Source organism: Scardinius erythrophthalmus, assembly GCF_964197995.2.
Source record: "Scardinius erythrophthalmus genome assembly, chromosome: 16".
Classification (NCBI taxonomy): domain Eukaryota; kingdom Metazoa; phylum Chordata; class Actinopteri; order Cypriniformes; family Leuciscidae; genus Scardinius; species Scardinius erythrophthalmus.
The window spans coordinates 3019073-3042556 of record NC_138236.1 but is presented as its reverse complement, the minus strand read 5'-3'; the positions used below and the strand labels follow the sequence as shown (position 1 = coordinate 3042556).

Here is a 23484-nt window from a genome sequence, read left to right as displayed (position 1 = left end):
TTAAATTATTGATCAGGCCTTGAGAACTGCAGACTTTAGTCTCAACATGTCTTTACACTGCCATATCGCTCAGAATTCGACACACTCTGCCGATATATCCATTCCTGATTCTCATACACACTTGCCCTCTGCAAAAAAAAAAAAAAGAAAGAAAGGTTTTCTTTTGTCTCGTTCCCTTTAAACCTCTTCTAGCTTTCATTTTTTAAAGTCCTCTTCATGTACTATTAGAAGAAGCAGGCAGGCTTTATTTTCCTGTCACATTGTCTCCTTCATGTAAGGCTGCATATCGCAGTGTTTCTCTTTAAATAACGCTGTACAATAGCTTGTCGATACCACTCCACCTGTCTGAGACGGTTGCCGTTTTTTCAAGACAACATAATCCCGCCACAGTGTTGTGTGTGATTTATGAAGCTCAGCCAAAGGGATGCTGCAATGTCCCCCTCCTCTCTCTCCCCCCCCCCCCTCTCTCTCTCTCTGTGTGTGTGTGTGTTCAGAAACCTGTATATGGGGCAAAGGAAGGACCATGTCATCTGAGCCCTTCAGAGATTTCTCCACGGACCCATTGCACCAGAGCACTGCAGTGTCCATTACTCACACGAGCATGTGTATATGCACATAAACACACACACACACACACTTTCATGCACAGGCTTTTTCCTCTCACGTACGCGTGTGTATATGCACTGCGGTCCCGTGAAATCATTACGAACCAGTCACACAAATGTCTCAGTGTAGTTGGTGCATATCATATTAATGTCAAATCTTTAAGTTTTAGCCCAGTGTGTTTCTGCACACTTTATTCGGTTTGCACAAATGTAAAACAGAAGCACATTTACATAGCATTTGTTTTCTGTACATTTTGACATTTACATCTTTCTGCATCACTTGCATTGCCAAACACAACTGCAGAAATAATCAGTTTTCAAGCAGGTTTTCTTTCCAGACAGATCTGCCATTGGTTGAGCCAGTGCGGCATTTCAATTTTACAGTCTTTGGACCAAAATATTGCTGACATCCTCATGCACTCAGACAGACGTTGTTTGTCCAATCAAATGCTCTCTAGAATGAGAACGTCCCTCCAACTATTCTGCGGAAATCGTTAGCATTTCATATATTGAGGAAATCCAGCAAATCCTGAACCTCCTAAGTCCACAAGTTTTTAAATAAGCATAAATTGAGAATGAAGTAGATCCGAATGTAATTGTAATAGAGAATCATACTGCTAAAATGCTTTACAAGCGCACTAAAGTTTTATCTGTAAATAACAAAAGACTTTTTGAGGAGGAAAGAGTCAAATTGCCCGCAATTAAATTTTAATAAAGGCATAATTTCCCTTTCCTGACGCAGTTAAATGGGAGAGAAGCGATAGACCATGCGAGTTAATGAGAAGATGAAAAAGAATAATGCCAATGACGGATTGAATCTCTAAATCAGGCCGATCGCAAATCAGTGGATCCCATTAAAACTTGATCAATCAGTTTCATAGAAATTATTTAATGCAAATCTTTCCGTCTGAGAGAATTCATTGACTCGACGTCTCTTAGACAATCATCAGTTCCTCAGCCAATAACTTAAAGGTTAATTATTCATGAAATCACTTTAAGGAATAGTTCACCCAAAAATAAAAAATGCTGTCCTTCCAAACTCATGTAACTTTGATGGTTTCTATCATGATTCTTTGTAATTTCTCATTTTGTGTTTGTGGGAAAGTAAATAAAGTCAGGATTGGCATTTTTGAGTGAGCTCCTCCTTATTCCCATTCCCGCTCCCTCAGATAAATCACCATAATATTCCTCAAGAAGTTTCATCAGCACTGAACCACACGCCGCTTATCTGCGGATGTCCGCTGGTCTTCTGGTCTAAAAGCTAGTGAGCTCCCTACATAGACTACACTTTGAGCCAACATTCGCACACTACAGACACTATATGGACAATTTTTGAGAAAGCACTATGTGGATCCTGTGTAAAATACAGGCTTGTGCAAAATTCAGAACTGAAGAATTGGATTTGAATGCAACTGACTACAACACACAGGAATTGGAGTGACACGAACATGAATTTACTGTGATGCATTCTGGGAAATGAAGTTTTCTTCCATCCTGGTCAAAAGTGAATTTGTTAAATATGAAGGTAAATATGAAAATATGTCTTTTTAACTCTGGATTTCCTTAAACTTTAACTCCTTAAAAAGTAAATACAACTAAATGTATATATATATATATATATATGAAGTAATATATAAGCTACTTGCACCTAATAAACCTTCAAACCTCAAGGCTTTTAAATTAAAAGTTTAGCAATTCATTCAACACACAAAAAAAATCAATAAAATAGTTCAATATCTTGTGAAATATTGTTACATATACAATTGTTTTTTGTTTACACTCTTAAAAACAAAGGTTCTTTATATTGGCATCAATGGTTCTATGAAAAACCTTTAAAATCAATGGAATATTTCCATTCAAGGAAAAAAGGTGATTCAGGGTATTAAAAAGTTGGTTATTTTAAGAACTGATCCCCGAAAGGTTCTTTGGAGAACCAAAACTGGTTCTCCAACTGCATTGCTGCGAAAACCCCCTTTATTTTTAAGAGTGTATCGCATCATTATCTCAGCAACATTGCCAGCTGTAGAGTCGAGTCTCCACATGAGAAGAGCTATGATGTAAAGAGTTGCTGCCTATGCAGAAAGTTCTCCGTCAGTCACTCATGAGGTTCAGGATGTAGTCAGTGAACACTAGGATCCGGAGCAGTCAGGGATACACACCAATTACCCCTGCCATGTCAAAGCGGACAGCTGTGCATACAGTGATGCATCATGGGAGAACGCCGCAACAGAGCCATGTTTTCCCGTCTCGCATGGCCATCACGGTTGTTTCTCCGGGCCTCGGCAGAACGGGCGTAAAGCAGGAATGTCATGGAGGACAGCCGTGGGAGCCTCGCTCAGGCCCGAGCTTGTCCTTTCATATGGAGTGTGACACGAGTGGCCGGCGTTCATGAATAAGACATGGGCTGTCTGGGCCGCGGGGACTCCTGTGTCCATTTGCCATTTGCACGCTTGGCCAAAGCCAAGGAAGAGGTGAAAGGGGGAAGAGAAGTCAATACAGTCCGCCTACAGTGAGGAATATGTGACCGGCTTCCGTCGGGTTCGTCGACTCCGAAGGGAGGGTTTGATCAAATAGTGTCGTGCATTAACTGGATTTACGGTTGACGTTTAGGGTTCATATTGAAAGTTCATTGTGAGGACTGTTGAATCTGGAGTACTGGGACAATATAGAGCTTATGTAAGATCTAAATTTACGTGTTCTATTTGAATTGCATACAAAACGTCAATCCGTTGTAATGCTACATGTAATAAACATTTTAAGAAAATAATAAATAACAAAATTCGAATTAAATTATAATAAATATTGATATTTTAATAAAATTAGTTTTTTAAAGTATGCTAAAAATCATATTTTGAATATAAAAAATACATGAAATTAGTTTTTTCTCTGATGTTGCCTGCTATAGGACCAACATAAAATGTTTTTTTTTTTTTTTTTACAATTTGTGCAAATTTGACAGTGCTGACATATCATGCTTTTCACAGAGAAAATATACATTTATACTACGGGGCTGTTGAATGCTTGAATCTGATTGGTTGACAAACGTTTTAAGGAGTGCAATTACTTTCAGGGAAACGCACGGCTAAAATAGTTCAGGCAAGTTTTGACCGCATTACAGCTCCATATCACTGCGCCAAATGATTTCAGCTATTCTTTAAAGGTCCTTACAGCCGAAGAACCAAAACCCACAACATCACTGACAAAGCAAATAAATATAGTTTATTTAGTATAAAACAAAAACAATAGGATAAAAACGCCTCAAAATGAAGTTTTATTATGTGCAGAAAGCACATCCTCTCTTTCTCCCGCTCACACACACACACACACACACACACACACACACACACACACACACACACACACACACACACACACACACACACACACACACACACAGTACAGACACACACTCTTGAAACAGATAAACTTACAGTAGAGACGCTGTTGCCGGACAATGAAAGATGCACAGACACAATTTATACACATTTAATCTCTCTCTCTCTCTCTCTCTCTCTCTCTCTCTCTCTCTCTCTCTCTAATAACTGCATTAATAACTGCATTAATAACTGCATTAGTCTGTATTTCAGTGGCTCAAGCTTCCGTTAGCTGTAAAATGACATTTTGGAATTAGCAATGGAGGCATGGGATGAGATGGGTAAGAAATTAGTCAGACAAACAAGAGCGTTTAAGGACAAAAAACAGACAAATGTCTTGCAATACAACATCTGAACAGTGTTTTGAGGTGTGTTTACTGTAATATAAGTGTAATAATTGGGCTGTTCATTTATAAAAAAATTAAAAACAACTATAAAACTCACCAAAGACAGACTTTAATATTGCCTGATTTTATAAATGTTTTCATAAAGACACTTTTGAGAAATAGTAACAGGGAAACCTTATAGTGAATTTTATTCAACATTACTGTTTATTTTAGCAAAGTAATATTAAATTATCACTCACTTCCTCTAAAATGACCTCTCCTCAGACAATAACACAATACTTTACGTAGACTGAAATATGTATTAGGTTACGCTTAAGACAAACAGAAATATTAATTCAATCTTTCAAATAAATAATTAAGTTTTTCTTAAAGGTACATTAAGCAACTTTTCATGTTAAAAAATACCCGTTTTCTAACCCATGCATGCTTAAACAATTGCCTGATAGGCTGAATGAGCCCTTCTCTGAGAAGTAAAATAAATAAGAGGGATTCGGGCCGGAATTTTAGACTGGGCGTGACGTCATGCGCGTTCACGGCACGCTCACCTGGCTATGTCTGGCAGGTTTGTGTATTCGCCGCCATTCTCCATAGAAGATGGATTCTAAGAGACCGGCTTGTAGTTTATTTCAAACACCAACGCAAACTCCACGTAAGATAAAAAAAAGAAAACTTTTGTCCGTGAGCGTGCACACTTCTGGTTGCAGTTTCGCTTGCCGCCAGAGGGGGCATAGTTCTGCAAAAACTCAGAGACTTGCGCAATGCACCTTTAAGAGTAATATATATTGCATTATGGTCTGAGGAGAGGTCGTTTTAGAGGAAGTGAGTGATAAAACAGGTAAAGTTGTAAGACACGTTTTGTCCTGCATCTTAAAGTCCCCCTGTGGTGAAAATCCAGCTTTTACTGTTGTTTATATGTCTATGTGGTGTTTTTAATACGCTTTAAGACAAACCATGTGTAAATTCATAAGTCGACAGCATTGCTGAGTATTTCCTCCTTAAAACTGCAGTGAACCAAAGACAGTCTCAAAAACACGCTTTTGTGTTTCTGACATCACAAACTACCTTGTAACCAATCAGATCAACGTGTGATCGTCAACCAGTGGATCTCTGAGCTGAGTGAGTGAGTGGAGGCGGGGCTCATTTGCATATTCATAGAACCGCACATACTAAACTAGGCAAGGGTGTCGAGTTACATTCAAGCTGTTTTAAGGCATGAAGAAGGAAAAAACCTTTTAAATATGTCATTTATGTCAGTTTTAAGGGATGAAATTATTGACTAGGGGGACTTTAAGAATCACCAGCCTCCACCACGACTAATTGTTGCTAATTTAGATGCTCAATAGATCAATAGATCTGAGGGAAACACAGGCTCATACGCCAACAGGAGACGAGGAACACGCAGGAAGAGCAGTTTTTACTCAGCGTGAGTCGTGTGGCTGCGTCGTCTAGACGCTTTCTTGTCTTTATGTCGCTCGGCGCTCAGATATTGATGTCTCGCAATGATTTGAAATAATGGGCAATATCTTACAGTCACAGCGTTTATGAATTCAATAGGAAAAAACGAAGCAAACTGCATAGAAATTAGCCTGTTGGGTGTTCACTGGGGAATATGTGAGGACAGAAATGATGGGTATTTTTTTCTGGGATCGACAGTGTGGGATTGGTTAATGATCGCTGTGAAGCGCGAGTCCGATGCCCCCGCGGGAGGTCACGCCGTCATTGATCTGTCTTTCTGCACCCGTCTGACTTCCTTCTTCTTTTCTGTCAGAAGATGACACGGGAAATCAATAGGAAACAGATAGCGAATAAGTTGTCCTTAAAACGCTGCTGAGTGAACTTTTACTTCAAAGCAACTTCTGAAAGGAGTTGGAAAGAAGGGCTGTTTCTGCCGACTTTGATGCTCCGGCTGTGGGACGTGTCTCGTTAGATTGGGGTTACGAGTCAGAGGAGGATTAGAGGTCAAAAAAACACTTTTTGATACAATGTCACAAATGAAGGCTGTTCTGTTTTCTAAAGCCTTTGTGTTGTGTGAGAGCCCACAGACCGCCCACTGGAGAGAGGAACCGAGAGGAACTTAACGATTCCTCTTCTGCTTCTGTCAACCAGACTTTTAGTCTTTTTCAAGAAGAGATATTTAGAAGGAAAAAAAGCACTTCCATTCATTTAAATTAACGATTGCAAAACGTGTTAACAAAGACTTTTTGACGAACTTTCAGTCTTTTTATAGACGCATATAAATTAAATCCAATAATTGGCCTATGATATTAAAAACAATACACCAACAAAAACTGAAAGAGGTATTTATAATATTTATCTAATATATATAATATCTAAATAATAATAGTATAATAATACATATATATATATATATATATATATATATATATATATATATATATATATATATATATATATATATATGTATAATAATACATTAACAACACATTATATATATATAAATTCTATAGGTATAATGTATATGTGTATATAAATATAAATGTCATTTATTTTATAATAATATATTCTATCTATCTATCTATCTATCTATCTATCTATCTATCTATCTATCTATCTATCTATCTATCTATCTATCTATCTATCTATCTATCTATCTATCTATCTATCTATCTATCTATCTATCTATCTATCTATCTATCTATCTATCTATCTATCTATATGTGTATATAAATATAAATATGTCATTTATTTTATAATAATAATATATATAAATGGCAACAGCTATATATACTTAGTTTTCCAAGTTAGTGCCATCAATCTTTGAAAAATACTTTGAAATATATAGACTCACAACTAGAAATTCACAAGCAAACCTATTGTTTATTATGGCGGTTCGTCATCTATTCCGTAAACAAATTGTTACTGGTTGGTTTCCACTTCAGTCAGTCGGTCTCTCGATGTTTGGTCAGGATAAACCGCGATGTCGACCACATTTAAAAGTCTGACTACGCAAGTAAGAACACGTGTCACTTGGTCTGTAGGATCACGGTGTGAACAGTCAGTCAAACTTCTTCACAAAATAACTGGGTGAAGAAGACTTCTCTCATATCTGTTACATCTTGATGATTGACGTTTCCAGTGCCTCAAAACCCACAGGCGACGAACCACTTTCAGGAAAGCTTTCAATTAGGAAGGAGGTTTATCCGAGGAAAGAGTGAATGCAGTTCTGACCTGCAGGCAACACGCCACATTTAGCGGAGCGAGAGACAAAGCCAAACAAACAGGAACAGAGATACCAACACGCTCAGACGTCCTGGAAGAGAATCTACATCTGCAATAATTCCTGTATAACAAAAGACACGTATGGTGTTAAAACAACATTTTTCATTATAACAGCATGATAATTTATAAGTGTGTGGGATGATGGCCTGTTGCTTTAATGACACACCACAAGGTCTTACTGCTGTTAAAAATAATTGCAAAAATAGTCATGCAATTTTTCAAATTCACATAACAATTTTTTATAATAATCACAAGAACTTGAGCACTCGGGTACTTGTGCACATCCCAAGCTGAAATGTGTTATCATAGTTACTGCCAAATAAAAGTTAAAGTTCCCCCCCAAACCCCCAAACCCCTCCGCTTGTTGACACTTGTACATTTCCTTCTGGGCAATGCGTCAACATTAAACAGCCAAGCAGAGACTTTACAGTCCTCATTAGTTCTAGAGGAGAACGAGTCCCGTTCGCTGACAGGATCACTCAAATAACGGAAACAATGGACGAAAAATAGCTTGAGCACAAATATCCAGCTCAGCTTGAGTTTATTAGCGCCTCTCAAACAGACACAATCATTAGCGTGTCAGTGTGTGTGACGCGTGTCGTATGAATGTGGGATAGAAACAAGAAGAGAGTGACAGCAGAGCCTCTATCTGAGATCTATAACGAGTGTTTGTGAGGAAAAATCATCAGCTCAGATCACTGGATGAATTATGAAGTTACTTAAAAACTTTTCAGATTTTTCTACAGGTGATCTGTTAATAACTCTCTTAGTTTTCTCATGCTATTTTTTTTTTTTTATGTAAAACAAACACCTCCCCGAATTCAGAATTGAATTGAGAATGCCTTTTAAATTACATTTAAATTTGAATATAGGTAGTAAACAGAATGCAGAATTGTAATTAGAATTTGAATGTAATGAAGTAGAATTAAAATGAACTGAAATGCAAAGAAATTAGATAGATAGATAGATAGATAGATAGATAGATAGATAGATAGATAGATAGATAGATAGATAGATAGATAGATTCGACAGACAGACAGACAGACAGACAGACAGACAGACAGACAGACAGATAGATAGATAGATAGATAGATAGATAGATAGATAGATAGATAGATAGATAGATAGATAGATAGATAGATAGATAGATAGATTCGACAGACAGACAGACAGACAGACAGACAGACAGACAGACAGACAAACAGACAGACAGACAGACAGACAGACAGACAGACAGACAGACAGACAGACAGACAGACAGACAGACAGATAGATAGATAGATAGATAGATAGATAGATAGATAGATAGATAGAAAGACAGACAGACAGACAGACAGACAGACAGACAGACAGACAGACAGACAGACAGACAGATAGATAGATAGATAGATAGACAGATAGATAGAAAGACAGAGAGACAGACAGACAGACAGACAGACAGACAGACAGACAGACAGACAGATAGACAGATAGATAGATAGATAGATAGATAGATAGATAGATAGATAGATAGATAGATAGATAGATAGATAGATAGATAGATAGATAGAAAGACAGAGAGACAGACAGACAGACAGACAGACAGACAGATAGATAGATAGATAGATAGATAGATAGATAGATAGATAGATAGATAGATAGATAGATAGATTGAAAGACAGACAGACAGACAGACAGACAGACAGACAGACAGATAGACAGATAGATAGATAGATAGATAGATAGATAGATAGATAGATAGATAGATAGATGATAGATAGATAGATAGATAGATAGATAGATAGATAGATAGATAGATAGATAGATAGATAGATAGATAGATAGATAGATAGATAGATAGATAGATAGATAGATAGATAGATAGATAGATAGATAGATAGTATTATTGTATGAGAACTGAACTGAGCTGGACGATGACATCACTGTTTTCTGCAGGACTGATGAAATGAACTGATTTAATAATTGATGATCTTTACAATGGGACATTATTTTCTTTCAGATCTGCTGTAGACCAGATGAACTCTGTTTGCACCACTGAATCATTTTCCTGTTATCACTGTAAACTGCTTTGAAACAATCTGTATTGTATAAAGCCCTACAGAAATAAAGATGACTTGACTTTTCTAGAATGACAGACAGATGGCAGATGCAGTTGTTCAGTTCAGACTGGAGAATGGAGAAGGTTGCACAGCCGGGAAGCGTCGTACGACTGGACGTCATACGCCCTCTCGCTCGCTGATCTTCAGTGCTTCTTAAAGGGACACTTCACTGATTAGCATTAAAAGGGTGGTATAATGCCCTTTTCATAAGATGTAAAATAAGTCTCTGATGTCCCCAGAGTGTGTGTGTGAAGTTTTAGCTCAAAATACCCCATAGATATTTTTATATAGCATGTTAAAATGTTCACTTTTTGAGGGTGAGCAAAAACACACCGTTTTGTGTGTGTCCCTTTAAATGCAAATGAGCTGCTGCTCCCGGCACAGTGGGCGGAGCTACAACAGTTTGTGTCATTTTACCTCACACACACAAGCACTGAACATTTCAATGTTGATGTTCAATCCGGAGTCAGACAATGATGTAGAGACTCAAGAAGAAGTGACAACATGTAGAAGCAACAGGACGTTTCTGAATGGTTAGTTGATGAATTTATGAAGATGATGTGTCTATCTTCTAGTCATTGATTAGCATATTCTGTCATGATAATCTATAAATCATGTTCCGGGGGCGGGGTTTATGTAAATTCTAGGGTTGGTGATGTCACTAACCCGGGAGGAATGTGGTGTAGTCTCTACCAGCCGTTTGTTGTAGTCCTTAAAAGACGATTTCTTTATAAGAAAATATCTCTCTTTGCTTTGAACTTTGAGCGTTGTAACTTTGCAGATGTTGTTTATGCTCAAATAGCAACATTACACACTAACTAAAGTTAGAAAAGTCAAATCATAATCAAACACCCCTTTAAGGTTTGTATCAGTAGAAACCCGGTAGTATTTTGGAGTGACCGTGCTTCCCTCCCTCATGTCCCCCTGAGACGAGAGATTTCTGTATTGTGTGTCTGGAAAAAAACTCAGATGATACAAAAATCGAATCGTCATTTAGCTCATCAGAGGCGAGAGACTACAGCCAGTAGGAGGCGCACGTCCCGCATGTGTTCAACCCGCCCATATGGGGATCTAACCATAAAACGGCGTCTTTTCAGTTTCGAGTCGACTAGTAGCCTAGTTGTCTCATTTCTTCCGATACTGCCCTCTGTAACCGATGGGAGTGGCCTCGTAGGGCAGCGAAGCAAGTGCATTCTGGGAGTTGTTGTCTTTTATCACACATGAGCCAAAAATACATTTTCTGGCTGTTCTCAGTCTAGAAGACACCAACTTCTAAAATAATTTCACATTTCTACTACATAAATGACCCAATTTAAATACACATTCATCTCTCCAGCGGTGAAATATCCAGTTAATAAAAAAATAATTAAAAAATAAATAAATTCAGGGCTTCTTAAGACGCAGGGGGTCCTCAGACTCCCTGTGTACGACTGAACTAGAAGAGCCGCCTTAATTAAAGCCGAGAACAACGGCTCGGAAACCCCGGAGAGGATTCCTGAGGGAATGTGTGTGTGAGGAGACGGCTCAGGGAACACTGGGGGGAAAAGCCCAGTGTGATCATTGTAATTGTGTTGGGGGAACAAAACGAGAAGGGCATGAAGTTCGAGACGGGAGCGAGTCCGCGGGGGGGCGGACTGTGGGCTTCAGTAATTGGAGGTGATGGCAGCGGGGCTGTTAGTGTCAAGGGTGTGTGTGTGTGTGTGTGTGATGGAGGCGGAGAGCGTCTGTGAAGACACCCAGCACTGCGGTTGGTAATTGGTTGGCAGGCGCTTGGCTTGAGACAAAATAAGCATGGGATTTATTCAACTCTGCAGAACCGCAGATATTCCTCAGAGGAGGCTTCTCTGGCCTCTGAATGATCAACATGATCAAAACTTCCATGATAAGCCTGTTGCTCACAATCTACTCAGTGCCTTCTGTCGTCTGATAGTCGTTGTAAAAACGTCCATCTTCAGGCCTCTCTCGTGTCTTTGTGCTATGAAAGCTGCACTGATTTCATAAAGTAAACATAAGAATAACTTTTATATTATTAGTAATTTTTCAAGATGAACATTTACTTCGGTTTACTTGATAATTAATAGATCATTTTTTTTGGAAAAGTCATGCAGGTATAAAATACGATCATCAGGCTTTTGATGAGTGCTAATTTGTTCATCATTGTAGTGCATTGCATTATGTGTTTTAAAACAGAGCTTTGATCATAAAACTAAGCATTTAAATATCATTTTACTGAGACAGATTATTGGCAGATATAGAGTGACGACTGATATTTATATGCCTTTTATGTCAGTAGTCTGTTATACTGTTATAAAGATCTCAGTGATTTACATGAGATATTACGTTTTGTCCTCATACATTAAATATCAGCATCTGCATATTTTTGGGCCTCTGAATAACAGGAGAAACAGTTCAGAAACTGAAAACTTTAATTGATAGAAATAATAGGAATAAAAATAGACAATGTCTGACATAAATGTGGATAGCATAGACAAGATAATGATGAGAAATATTTGAGGTGATATTGAGATGTCTGGGTTTTTGATTGCAGCTCAGTTTGAGTATTGTGAACTCAAAATACATGACTCAATATATATAAGTTCACAATACTCATATGTATTTATTTTTAAACTTAAATGGTTTGCCGCAATCAGTTTCCTCAATCGGTTTGAGTTGAGTTAACTTGTTGGGTTTTACAGTGAACTATAAAACGAATACTATAGCATTTTGAGTTGACACTGAGATCTCTTACTTTTGTTTGTAGACTTGAGAAGAGATGGATGATATTTCCTCTGAAACTCTGAGATTACTGTGCAGTAGAGACAGGAGACGTCAGCAAAAGTCTCCATTTAATCTCACCGCTGTCTAGGAGAAGCAATTGAAAAATTAAAGAGATCTCACATGTGATTCGTCTCTACTGCAGGAAGAGGAGAAACAAGCCTTGGGATTTGCTCAGAGCTGCAGAATCTCCAGCAGGACGAGAGATGGAGGAGCTACGGGATAGCAGCTTTCAAGAGGAACGAGAGACAAATAGATTGGATAAAGGGAAAGAATGATGTCGGACTGTGGAGAAGGAGAAGTGGAGAGGATGGAGGAGGCAGAGGAGGACAGCGGCAAATAGGAAAACACACACGCAGAGACAGAGAAACACTGACTCATGAGGGATTAGAGAGGGAAGAAAGAGAACGCTCAATTAAAGAACTGGGTCAGAGGAAACACGACGAGGCTTTTTGAAGTGTTGAGTGCCGTGTTTCAAAGCTGGTCCTTATGTAAGCCTGAAGATCTGTGACCTTCTGGAGGACACGTGCCACCGTGGAACGTCACAGACAGACTGAGGAATACTTCACATGTCTGAACGTCATTAATACCAAAATAAACACTAACTTCACTTCTGTCTGTGAATCAACGGGTGTTTTGGTCATTTTTAGTGACTATGAAGTCAGTCCATTGTTATTTTAGTTTTATTTTTATATTTTATATTTCATATTTTTAGTTTTCATGTTAATATTAGTTTAATTTTCAATTACGTGCTGTTGCCATTTTAGTTTAAATTTTTTTTTTTTAGGTTTAATTTATTTTTATTTCAGTTTTATTTATTTTCATTTAATAATGGTAGTGCTTTAACTTATTTCAGTTTTTTGCCAAGGCAAAGTTTTTAATTTTCATTTAGTTTAGGGTTTTCAACAACGATTTATATTTTATTTTATTTCAGCTTTATTTCAATTAACATAAATGTTTTAATAGTTTTCGTTTTAGTTAACAATAATAACCCACTCAGTTTCCCTCATGCCTGTTGTTATTGTTAATTAATTGTTTTTTTTATTAATTGAAATAAGTCTAGATAAACTTAAACTTGGCAACCAACTCAAATAAAATAAGTTTACGGTGGAATACTAAAATGACTAAAACTTTTTTTTTTTTTTTAAGCTAATTAGAAACTAAAGCTAATTCAAAATATGAATACATGCGATATAAATAATACTAAAATAACTGCATTTCAATCAGAAAATTTTACGAAGTTAGATATGATATTAAATTATGAAACAATAGATATTTTGCTTAAAAAGAAGACAAAGTGTTTGGCACTTTATGGTTGTCAAACTTTATTTTCAAATATTTAATGTGACGAATGACACGTGTGAACATGAGGGGAACAGACTTCACACATCTTCAACAAGCAAGAAAACAAGGAGAAAATAATAGCGAAAAGTGACGTTAGTTCTGAGAAAAACTCTAGCAACGTTTCTTTGGAGATGCTACTTTTGGTTTGATATTTTGATATTTAATGCAATGAAATTCAGACAAGTGTTACTAGTTTCTAAAAATAATCCAAATGTTTTCGGGGCAACATTCACTGCATCATTTCTAATTTTCAATTACTTTGCTTGCTTTTTTTTGGTACTGAAAGGGTTAAAGCCTGTCTGTCCAAAGCTAAAGTTTCAGAAGAGAATAGAAGTGTGTGCAGACATGACCCTCAATGTTTCCTGGCGCTCTCGTCACCTCATGAACTGTCTGATGAAGTATGTAAACGTGCAGATCCATCGGGACGAAGCAGCAGGAGATGCGCTGACACATTAAAGACTGGCACATTAAAGTTGTGTGTACGTTTTGCTTAAAATTAAAAAAGTGTTTTTCACTCAAGTGTTTGGGGACTACCCTTGATATGTCAATCAAGCTGATTTTGAAGAGCGCTGGGGTGTTGGGACGGGGCGGATGGGGAAAAGGTGGAAGACCAAAAAGGAGCGTGAGGTTTCTGATGTCTCTCGTCCCGAGACACGGGAATCTGCAATTAATGGGTCGGGAAAAGAAGAAAGGATGGAAATTTAGACAAGAATTGCAGGCATTAAAGAGAGAGGGGAAACTCAGAACTTGATTAATTCTTCCAAGACTTTGGACAGAGATAAAGACGAGACAATGTTCAGGGGAGAAGTTTCATCAACATTTAAAGGAATAATTCAGCCAAAAAAACGGAGCTTCTGTCATGGTTTACTCAGCCGCCGCATGACTTTCTTTCTTCAAAACTCAAAAACGGTGCATTTTTGAAGAACTCTTTTCCATGCAATGATATTTAATAGTGATCACAGCTGGCAAGCATTACAAAAACAACTATAACATCAGTGCATACGGCTTGTATACTACAGTCATACGATGCATTATGTGAGGAACAAACCCTAATTCAAGTTATTTAATGATCATTTTAACCCAGGCTCGCTGCATGTGGCGACATTTCTGCAGAATGATATTATTTAGCTTCTTGCACATTTCATGCAGTGAGTGACAATAAAAGCGTGAAATGACAATGAAAGTGAATGTGGCAATATTTTATTATGTTGGTTTTTGTATGCATCACAGCAGTTCAGAAATGAAATGTCCGTTTAGTGGCGCTAAAAGCGAAACATGCGAACGGGAATGTGTTAAAACTCTTTTGCATTCGAAAATAATGTGCCACCTTCACTAAACCCTAAACCTGAGAGTGTTAACAAAGGCAAACATGAGATGAAATAATAACATGTACTGAAGCAACCCTGCAGTTTAGTTTGTTTAGTCTTTGAGCTCTTGTGTTTCACGAGACTCCAAATGTATTAGTTTACAAATCATGTACTATTGAAGAAGCGTTTTGAGGTCATAACAGAGGAACGAGGAACTGTCTGAAAATCCTCTGTAATCATACTTTGTGTGAAAAGGAAAACAAGCTGTTGGAGTTTCACTGCCACCGGTGTTCATTTCAGCTGGAAACTGCAGGGAATTGTGTTTATAGACATGTTTTTGGCAAAAATGTAGGAAGAGGCGCATTTTTCCAATGAGGCACATTTGAACTGAGCTCAGATCTGCCAAGATACAGCGCTGAGATCTTTAAAAAACTGTTTTCAGCAGAAAAATCTGAGGAGGAGGCCTTTGTCCTGCATTTAATCTCACTGCTGTCTAGGACAAACAATTGAGATATATATATATATATATAAAATAAAAAATCATGTCACAATTTTGCACATTAATTTGCCACAGAGTCTGCTGAACCTGAAAAAAAATCCTGAAACCCCTAAATTTATTGGTGATTGAAAAAAAAAAAATCCCATTGTTTTTGCCTATACATAAAAATTCATGTCATTTTATCTTTTAAACAACTCAGTCCTGGTGTCCACTACAGAGGACATAATATATAAATAAAATATCATTTTTCAAATTTTTTTTTTTTTTTTTTACCATTTGTTTCTTATGCTCTAAACAATGTGATGGCATGGGAAAAAAAACTAAATTCAAACAACTTTTTTCTGGGTCTCAGGAGGATATATATATGAATAAAATCATGTCACAACTCGATCACAGAAGACAGAAAGCCCCAAGTCTGCTTGAAAATGTGGTCTGGGCTCTGATTCACAATTGGAAATAGAAACAATCCAGCCTAATTTAAAGAGGTACTTCACCACTGGCAAAATGGGCTTTCAATAAAACTTGGCTGCCTATGCAGCAGAAAAGAGAAACAATTTTTATTTTTAAATCGGTGCTACCTGACTAGAAAAAGACTGTTGTCTTCCCTTTTGTCAAATAGGTAGAAAAACTTCAACACCCACAATGCACTGGGCATGCTGCCATCCAAGGCCCCTTCCACCAGTCTGACATGGATACATTTACCAGTCAAACACAGTAGGAAATACCCCTTAGCAAACTTTTAGATGACTTCTGGATGGCTACGGTAACAGTGTTTTAAAACCCGTTCACACCACAGATGATAGTTATAACGATAAAGATATAGATCTAAAAAATCATTCTGAATATAAAAGAATTGAAGAGAGTCCACATCACAAACATAACGATGATGGAGGAGCAATACACCATTGGAATCACTCCCAGCTGATGAACGATAAAAACATTGACAGCTCGAGGATTTAAAGATGATGAAACTGCAGCGAGCTTATAATAAACAGAATGATATTGTGCGTTGGTGCGGATGCTAATACAGTTATCTTTATATTAATCTTTATAGTTAACATTCTTGGTCTGAACGGGACTTTAGGAACGGGACTTTAGTTCTGTCAGTTCCGCTCGAAGCAAAGTGCAGTCGCGTAAAGGGAAGAGAGCTGTTGCCATTGTGCTCCACCTTTACCATAAAGCTGTTTAAAGTGTAGACAAAATACGATAGAGTTCTTCAGTGATTCACTTACTCGTACAATAAATGTTCTGCTGACTCTTTTAACAACTCTGTTAACAACGCTTCCCCACTATTTACGGTATTTTCCTGCTTTCCGTGTTTTCACTGTTAAACTGTAGGGGGCGCTATTACGCATTTACTGAACGAGTACAGAATCTCCTGATCAAAACACAGGTGAAGAAGAAGCAGAAACAAGCGATAAAAAAACGTTTTGTTTAAAATGTTGCTTTTTTATGAAATGTACCTACATTCAAGTGTTGATAAAAAAAAGAATGCATGAAGCTGGAATAAAACAGGTGTTTTGTTTAAAAGCGGAGGTTCTGTTCTTTCTTTTGATCTAATGCATGTTCAGATATTCATTCAACAAAATATTTTGAGGCCCATGAAATTTTTGTGAAAATTATCAAAGACGTTGGCGGTTGCTAGCAACTTTTTACATTTTTTATATATTTATTTATTTTAAACGCTGGCTGGAAAAGAGTTAATAACCCTCTGGCGATCCGACTGTCCATGGGCGGGAATACAAAAATGCGGAATATAATAGAGTTGTTCACATTTTGGCCATCCGGTGGACTTATGCTGACAAATAAACGGAAATTTCTTGATGCGGGTAACACGAAGAAAGAGTAACCATCATTCAATTACAGTACATATAGGCATATATTGGAATTTTAACAATGTAAAGCGATGAAGTTACACTTTAAAGCTACACTGTGTCATATTTTCCCAAATCTAGCGGTGAAATTGTATATGACTACCCAGTGAATATTAGTTTCTGTTCCTTTCAATTCCGAGGGCGTTTTAACTCCTACGGTGGCCGTATTATTCCAAGATTAACATGGCTTCCAGTTCGACTTCGTCAATGAGTGTTCCTTCAAGTGATGAGGTTACTTTAGAAAACTATTACAAAGTGCATGTAGTCGAGAAGAAAGCAGGCAACTTCGGTGTCCGTTTTAAAATCTTTGCTCCTCATGAGCTCTTTCCATCTGGGAAAAGTTACTCCAATATTAGTCTCAGCCTCAGACGTCACGCCCACGGAATGTTGGCTAAACGTCTGATGCATATGGTACACTTAACTGGAAACACTTCAGGAATGTCGAAGTCGTCATCTGATTGGTTGAATTTTATCGGATTTCCGGGGGGCGCGAGTGTCGCGTTTATTTTCAGTCAGCCGGGAAACAAAGCGCAGACGTGTGTTTGCGGAAGAAAAACTGTTGTGTTTACATGAGTGACAATGAGCATTTATCAAGATCAGCTAAACGTAGGATTCTCAAAAGTATACGTGCACGAACAGATCAATGACTTACTGCTTGTTTTCTTCTCCTTCTTTGATTTTCTATGCTGACTGACTTGTTGCACGCAGGTCTGTTGTTGTGGGGACATTTCCACGCCCCGAAACGTGACGCTGAACGAAACGAACTGTAATTGGTTGTTTGACATGTCGGTCAAACGGCCTTATGGGCGGGCCTTGGCCAAAGAAAGCTGCTATGAATTCCAGACCTTCAGCCGTCAGTCTGAAGGTCTGGCTACGCGAGACTACTCCAATGTTGACTTTGGTCTTGCTGATTTGCCTGTCGCGTTGACGTTTTAATTCTCTCTTTCGCTTCCTTGGCGACTCGGCCACATGTCCTCGAAAATAGGCGTGATCTTCAGCAATCTTTCAAATCTGCCAGCAGTCGCGAGTAATCTCCCCCTCGCATTCGTCACGATGCCATGTTTAAAATGCGAAAGGTGAAGCTTGGATTTCCAGGTATGTCCCTCTTTGGCTAATGTATTTTCAAGATGGAGGCGCAACATGGCTGCCGCCATTCGAGCGACTCGCTCGTATGGATTATAAATGGCAGATTTTACACTAATGAGAATACTTGATTAGTTGGTGGAAGTAATAACACATGAATGAGCACATATACTTTTGATAGAACAAAGTGTTTTTTGCTAAGAATCAACTTAAAAAGTTACATAGTGTAGCTTTAAGCAAGTGAACCATTATTGATAAAGCATAACTGGCATGCTTCCCGTCACTTATTATAGCATACACATATAGAATGCACTTCTCATTGCTTGTCCTGAATAAACTGCTATTTGAGAGCAGCTCTTTGAAAGCATCCACTCAAGAGTCTCTCTGTACATGTAGAGTTCTGGTGTTAAACCTAAAATGAGAAATACTTCAATAATACGGCGTGTCTTCATGGCGAGTCGTTAACTAGCCGCATTCACATCGATACTTATATTGATGATGCACGCATTAATGCACTTCTCATTCACCTGCAGTCAAATCAGTTTTCCATCACACACATGCATTATCTCAGTAAGTGCACAGGACTCTCTTCTGGAATAAGACTTGAGTTCTCTCTCTCTGTCGGTGACCTTGAGCTCCATAAAGCTTCATAGCTCAGGTCTGTTAACTCAGATGCTTCTTCTAAAATTCCTGAGGAGAAATAAAAACTCAAATCTGACAATAGTTGATATTCTACGAGCGTACGGAGGTATGAAACAAATGTGGAAAGCAGCTCAGGTAATGATGAGAAATCACATCCAAATCTCTTGCTTTTCTTTGGAGATTTTGTCTTAAACTGTGCTCAGATTTACCAAGATACCAGCGTCTTTAAAACAAACAAACATTTTCCTCAATTTAATCTCATTGTCTAAGAGAGAAAAATTAGATATAAAAATCATTCACCTCTTCTTTAGAAATAAAATTAGATAAAAAATAGACCCAAATGAGTCAATATTTGTTATACAGTAAGAGTATAAAACTATAAAATAGACTGAGAAATATTGAGCTCTCTGAACTTCTTATTGCAGACTGGGTTTGGAGAATATGAGCAGTTTGAGATATATATTATATATAATTTAATTAAAAAAAATCTAGCAAATATTCAAATTTACATCACTCAGATCTGGTGTGTACAGAGACCCTAAAGCAGGGTTTCTCAGACTTGGTCCTGGAGGGCCACTGTCCTGCACAGTTTAGCTCCAACCCTGATCAAACACACCTGAGCAAGCTAATCAATGTCTTCAGGATCACTAGAAACTCACAGCTAGGTGTGTTTGATCAGGGCTGGAGCTAAACTGTGCAGGACAGTGGCCCATCAGGACCGAGTTTGAGGAACCCTGCCCTAAAGGGACAAATTATATGTCCCCGAGAAACATTACATTTGCTTGCAAAACTTTTGAATTCTTGGTGAACGAACGCAAGTTTTTTGGGGGAATGCAAAACTTTTGCGTGCGAACGCAAAAAGCATTGAACTATATTTTTTCCTCTCATCTCCCACTTATTTCATCACCATGTCCCTTCATCGTGTCCCATTAACATTTGGATTCTTTTAGAAATTTCTTAAAAAGTAACTCTTAAAAAATGTCTACTTTAAATGCGAAATATCAAACCAAAAGTAGCATCTCCTGAGAAACATTGCCAGAGCACCATGTTCGTTCTGAAACTCTAGAGGAGACACATGTGAAATTACTGGGGACTTATTCTCTGAAGAAACATTTGAGAAGCAAGAGGCAAACAAATGAGAAATTAAAGTGCCCTCTCTCTCCTGTTCAGCCGTCTCTGTGGAAGGATAAAGATCAACAGGAGCCTGTGTGTGTATGTGTGTTTGTGAAGCTTTGACCAGCGCGGAGCCCGAGGGCCAGGAGGTATTTACATGAGGAGTTAATGATGTCGTAGCAAAGCGACGTCGAACCTGTACAAACATGTGAGGAGGAGCGCACTCGTCCACACCTGCTCAGGTCCACACCTCCCTCATTATCCCCACCGCCCCCCCCGAGACCAGCTCACTTCCTGTCACATTCAACTTTTCAATTCCCAGAAAACTGGAGCTTGTTGCCATGGCAACAGCCACAGTGGGGAGGGGGGGGGGGATCTGCCGCATTGCTGGACTTGGCATGAGCGTGGTGTGTGTGTGTGCATCAAACATGTGGTCTCAATACATATTAGCAATAATTGGACCGCTCTTATACAGGCGCCTTGCATTCAGAAACACACCACATCATCACACACACTGCTCTCCGACTGCATGTCAACGTGAAGTGATCGTCACAACTCATTTACTTCCGCAATCTGATGTGTACAAACACTGAATATTCAATGAGGGGAAAATTAAGGCGGGACTTGATTTTATTCATATCCAGTGGCTAAATTCTGTTATCATTTATTAATTCTCATGTCATTCCAAACCCGTGTGACTTTCTTATATGTAGAATATGTAAATATAAATAAATATGTATGATTATATTTTATTATTATATTTATTATGATATAATATATTAAATATAAAAATATAAACATTTTATAGAGAATATATTTCTAGTGAATATGCACTGCATAAATAAAAAAGTAGTAATTTAAAATATAAAAAAAAACACCAAAAAAATTTATTTAAAAAATACAAAATAATTTTAAAATTAAGATTAAGATAAAAAATATAAATTTAGTAAATATAAAATGCATAGTACAAGATACAATTTAAAAATATTTTACATAAAGGATATAAAATAAAATTAATACAAAATGTTCAATTAGAATTAACATTGAACTAAATAATTTTATATTTAATTAAAATTAAAACATTTAAAATTAATAAAAAAATATTTTAGCACTGCTAAAAACAAAAAAAAAATCGGATAAATTTAAAATATAAAAAAGTAAAAGTTTACATAAAAAAATATTACAAAATTATTTTAAAATGAACACAATATAAATGTTTACATTTTATATTATATATTAATATATAAAGTTTTATACATTTGATTTAAAAATGAAATTAATATATGATTTCTAGAAAACAATTTTTTTTTTTTTTTTTTACAATAATAAACACCACAAACACATAATAAAAATAAAAACACAATATTTTAATTTTTAAATTAAAATGCACAACTCAAAATATTCAAACAGATCATTCTTTTGTGGTACGGCCAGTGAAAATGGCAGGGCGGGTAAAAAAGTGAACTACTGGCCTAACATCTGTAAAATCTGTACTGTACTGCACTGTGGGACAATGTGTCCTGATAAATTGCTCATAATAGGACCAGAAATATGCATTGAAAGTAAAGACAGTTCATTTTGAATCAGGTTTACTTTAAATTGATGGTTTCTCGGGTACGCTGGACCATAGAGGATCTATGGTCACCAGCACAATGTGTCGTACTCTAGTTCTGAATGGCCAGTTTACCATCTGTACAGGCGCTTCCAGATGGACAAAGTTTGGCCTCTGGGTTCCCGTATAAGAACATCGGGGCGGGTTAGCGCTGGGAAATTCTCATTCAGCTCCGATCCCTGTCTCTATTGATCCCACTATCTCATCAAGCACGTTTCCTTGAAGATGCAATTTCCACCACATCAACACTGGTGTTGCAGCACTTTGTTCCAGACATGCAACGGCACAATTGATCTCAGGCTTTCACCGCGGCTGCCAGCACACACTCGTCCTCGTGCGAACACTCTGATGTGGTGAGGTGAAGCGTGAGACACACACATAAAGTTATGCCTTCACAGCAGAAAGGGCACGATGGCGTAACGACCGGGGGAATCTGCATAAACATGCATACAAACGAAATCACACGCTGAAGGGATGAAACACCATTAATACGTTTATAATGCGGTTTGATGCGTATCTGTGGTGTTTATTAGCTGGCACTTTGTTGATTGATCGTTGACAGTGACAACAGAACTGTATATCAAAGAAATACTGACATAAAACATTCACAAAATATAGATGTTGGGGTGCAATCTCGTGAGATTCATCTTGCACAACACAAGCTGGATTATGGCAACACTTGCACAATTAGGCAAATAAATAAATTGCGATGTACTACAGTATTTATGTTTTATTGATGTATCAAATCAATGATAGTTTTTTCATGACATAAATTATTTTTATTACTATTTTAATATTATTGTCATTAATGCCATTATATTTGTGCAAAATTATATGCATAAATAAAACTTGAAAATAATTTTAATGTTTATTTTCCATCTTTTCTCTTAGCTATTTTTTTTACAAATGAAATGTTTTTGCAAATGAATGGCTGTAAAAAGTAATCTATGGCACAAAAAAAAGTTACTTAAAGGTGCAGTAAGCGATTTTTGAGAAATGCTGCAGCAGTAAGGGGCATGTCCACTCATGATGGGGGAGGAGAGAGAGCCAATCAGCAGTAAGGGGCGTGTCCACTTATGATGGGGGAGGAGAGAGAGCCAATCAGCAGTAAGGGGCGTGTCCACTCATGATGGGGGAGGAGAGAGAGCTAATCATTAGTAAGGGGCGTGTCCACTCATGATGGGGGAGGAGAGAGAGCCAATCAGCAGTAAGGGCGTGTCAACTCATGATGGGGTAGGAGAGAGAGCCAATCAGCAGTAAGGGGCGTGTCAACTCATGATGGGGGAGGAGAGAGAGCCAATCAGCAGTAAGGGGCGTGTCCACTCATGATGGGGGAGGAGAGAGAGCCAATCAGCAGTAAGGGGCGTGTCCACTCATGATGGGGGAGGAGAGAGAGCCAATCAGCAGTAGGGGATGTGTCCACTCATGATGGGGAGGAGAGAGAGCCAATCAGCAGTAAGGGGCATGTCCACTCATGATGGGGGAGGAGAGAGAGCCAATCAGCAGTAAGGGGCATGTCCACTCATGATGGGGGAGGAGAGAGAGCCAATCAGCAGTAGGGGGTGTGTCC

At 37.9% G+C, this 23484-nt stretch overlaps 2 protein-coding genes across 2 annotated transcripts in view; one reads left to right on the top strand and one right to left on the bottom strand.

Annotated features, from left to right (window-relative positions):
* The window catches only part of iglon5 (IgLON family member 5), a gene marked incomplete at its 5' end in the record, with an annotated part of 63898 nt that extends 60858 nt beyond the window's left edge, over nt 1–3040 (bottom strand). Inside the window, one exon of the mRNA XM_081388014.1 lies at nt 2868–3040. Within this exon, the coding sequence (XP_081244140.1) occupies nt 2868–3040 (173 nt within the window). The remainder of the gene's footprint in view (nt 1–2867) is intronic.
* Nucleotides 1–23484, top strand: part of LOC308704774 (uncharacterized protein) — a gene marked incomplete at its 3' end in the record, with an annotated part of 525175 nt that overhangs the window by 149207 nt on the left and 352484 nt on the right. The window lies entirely within an intron of this gene.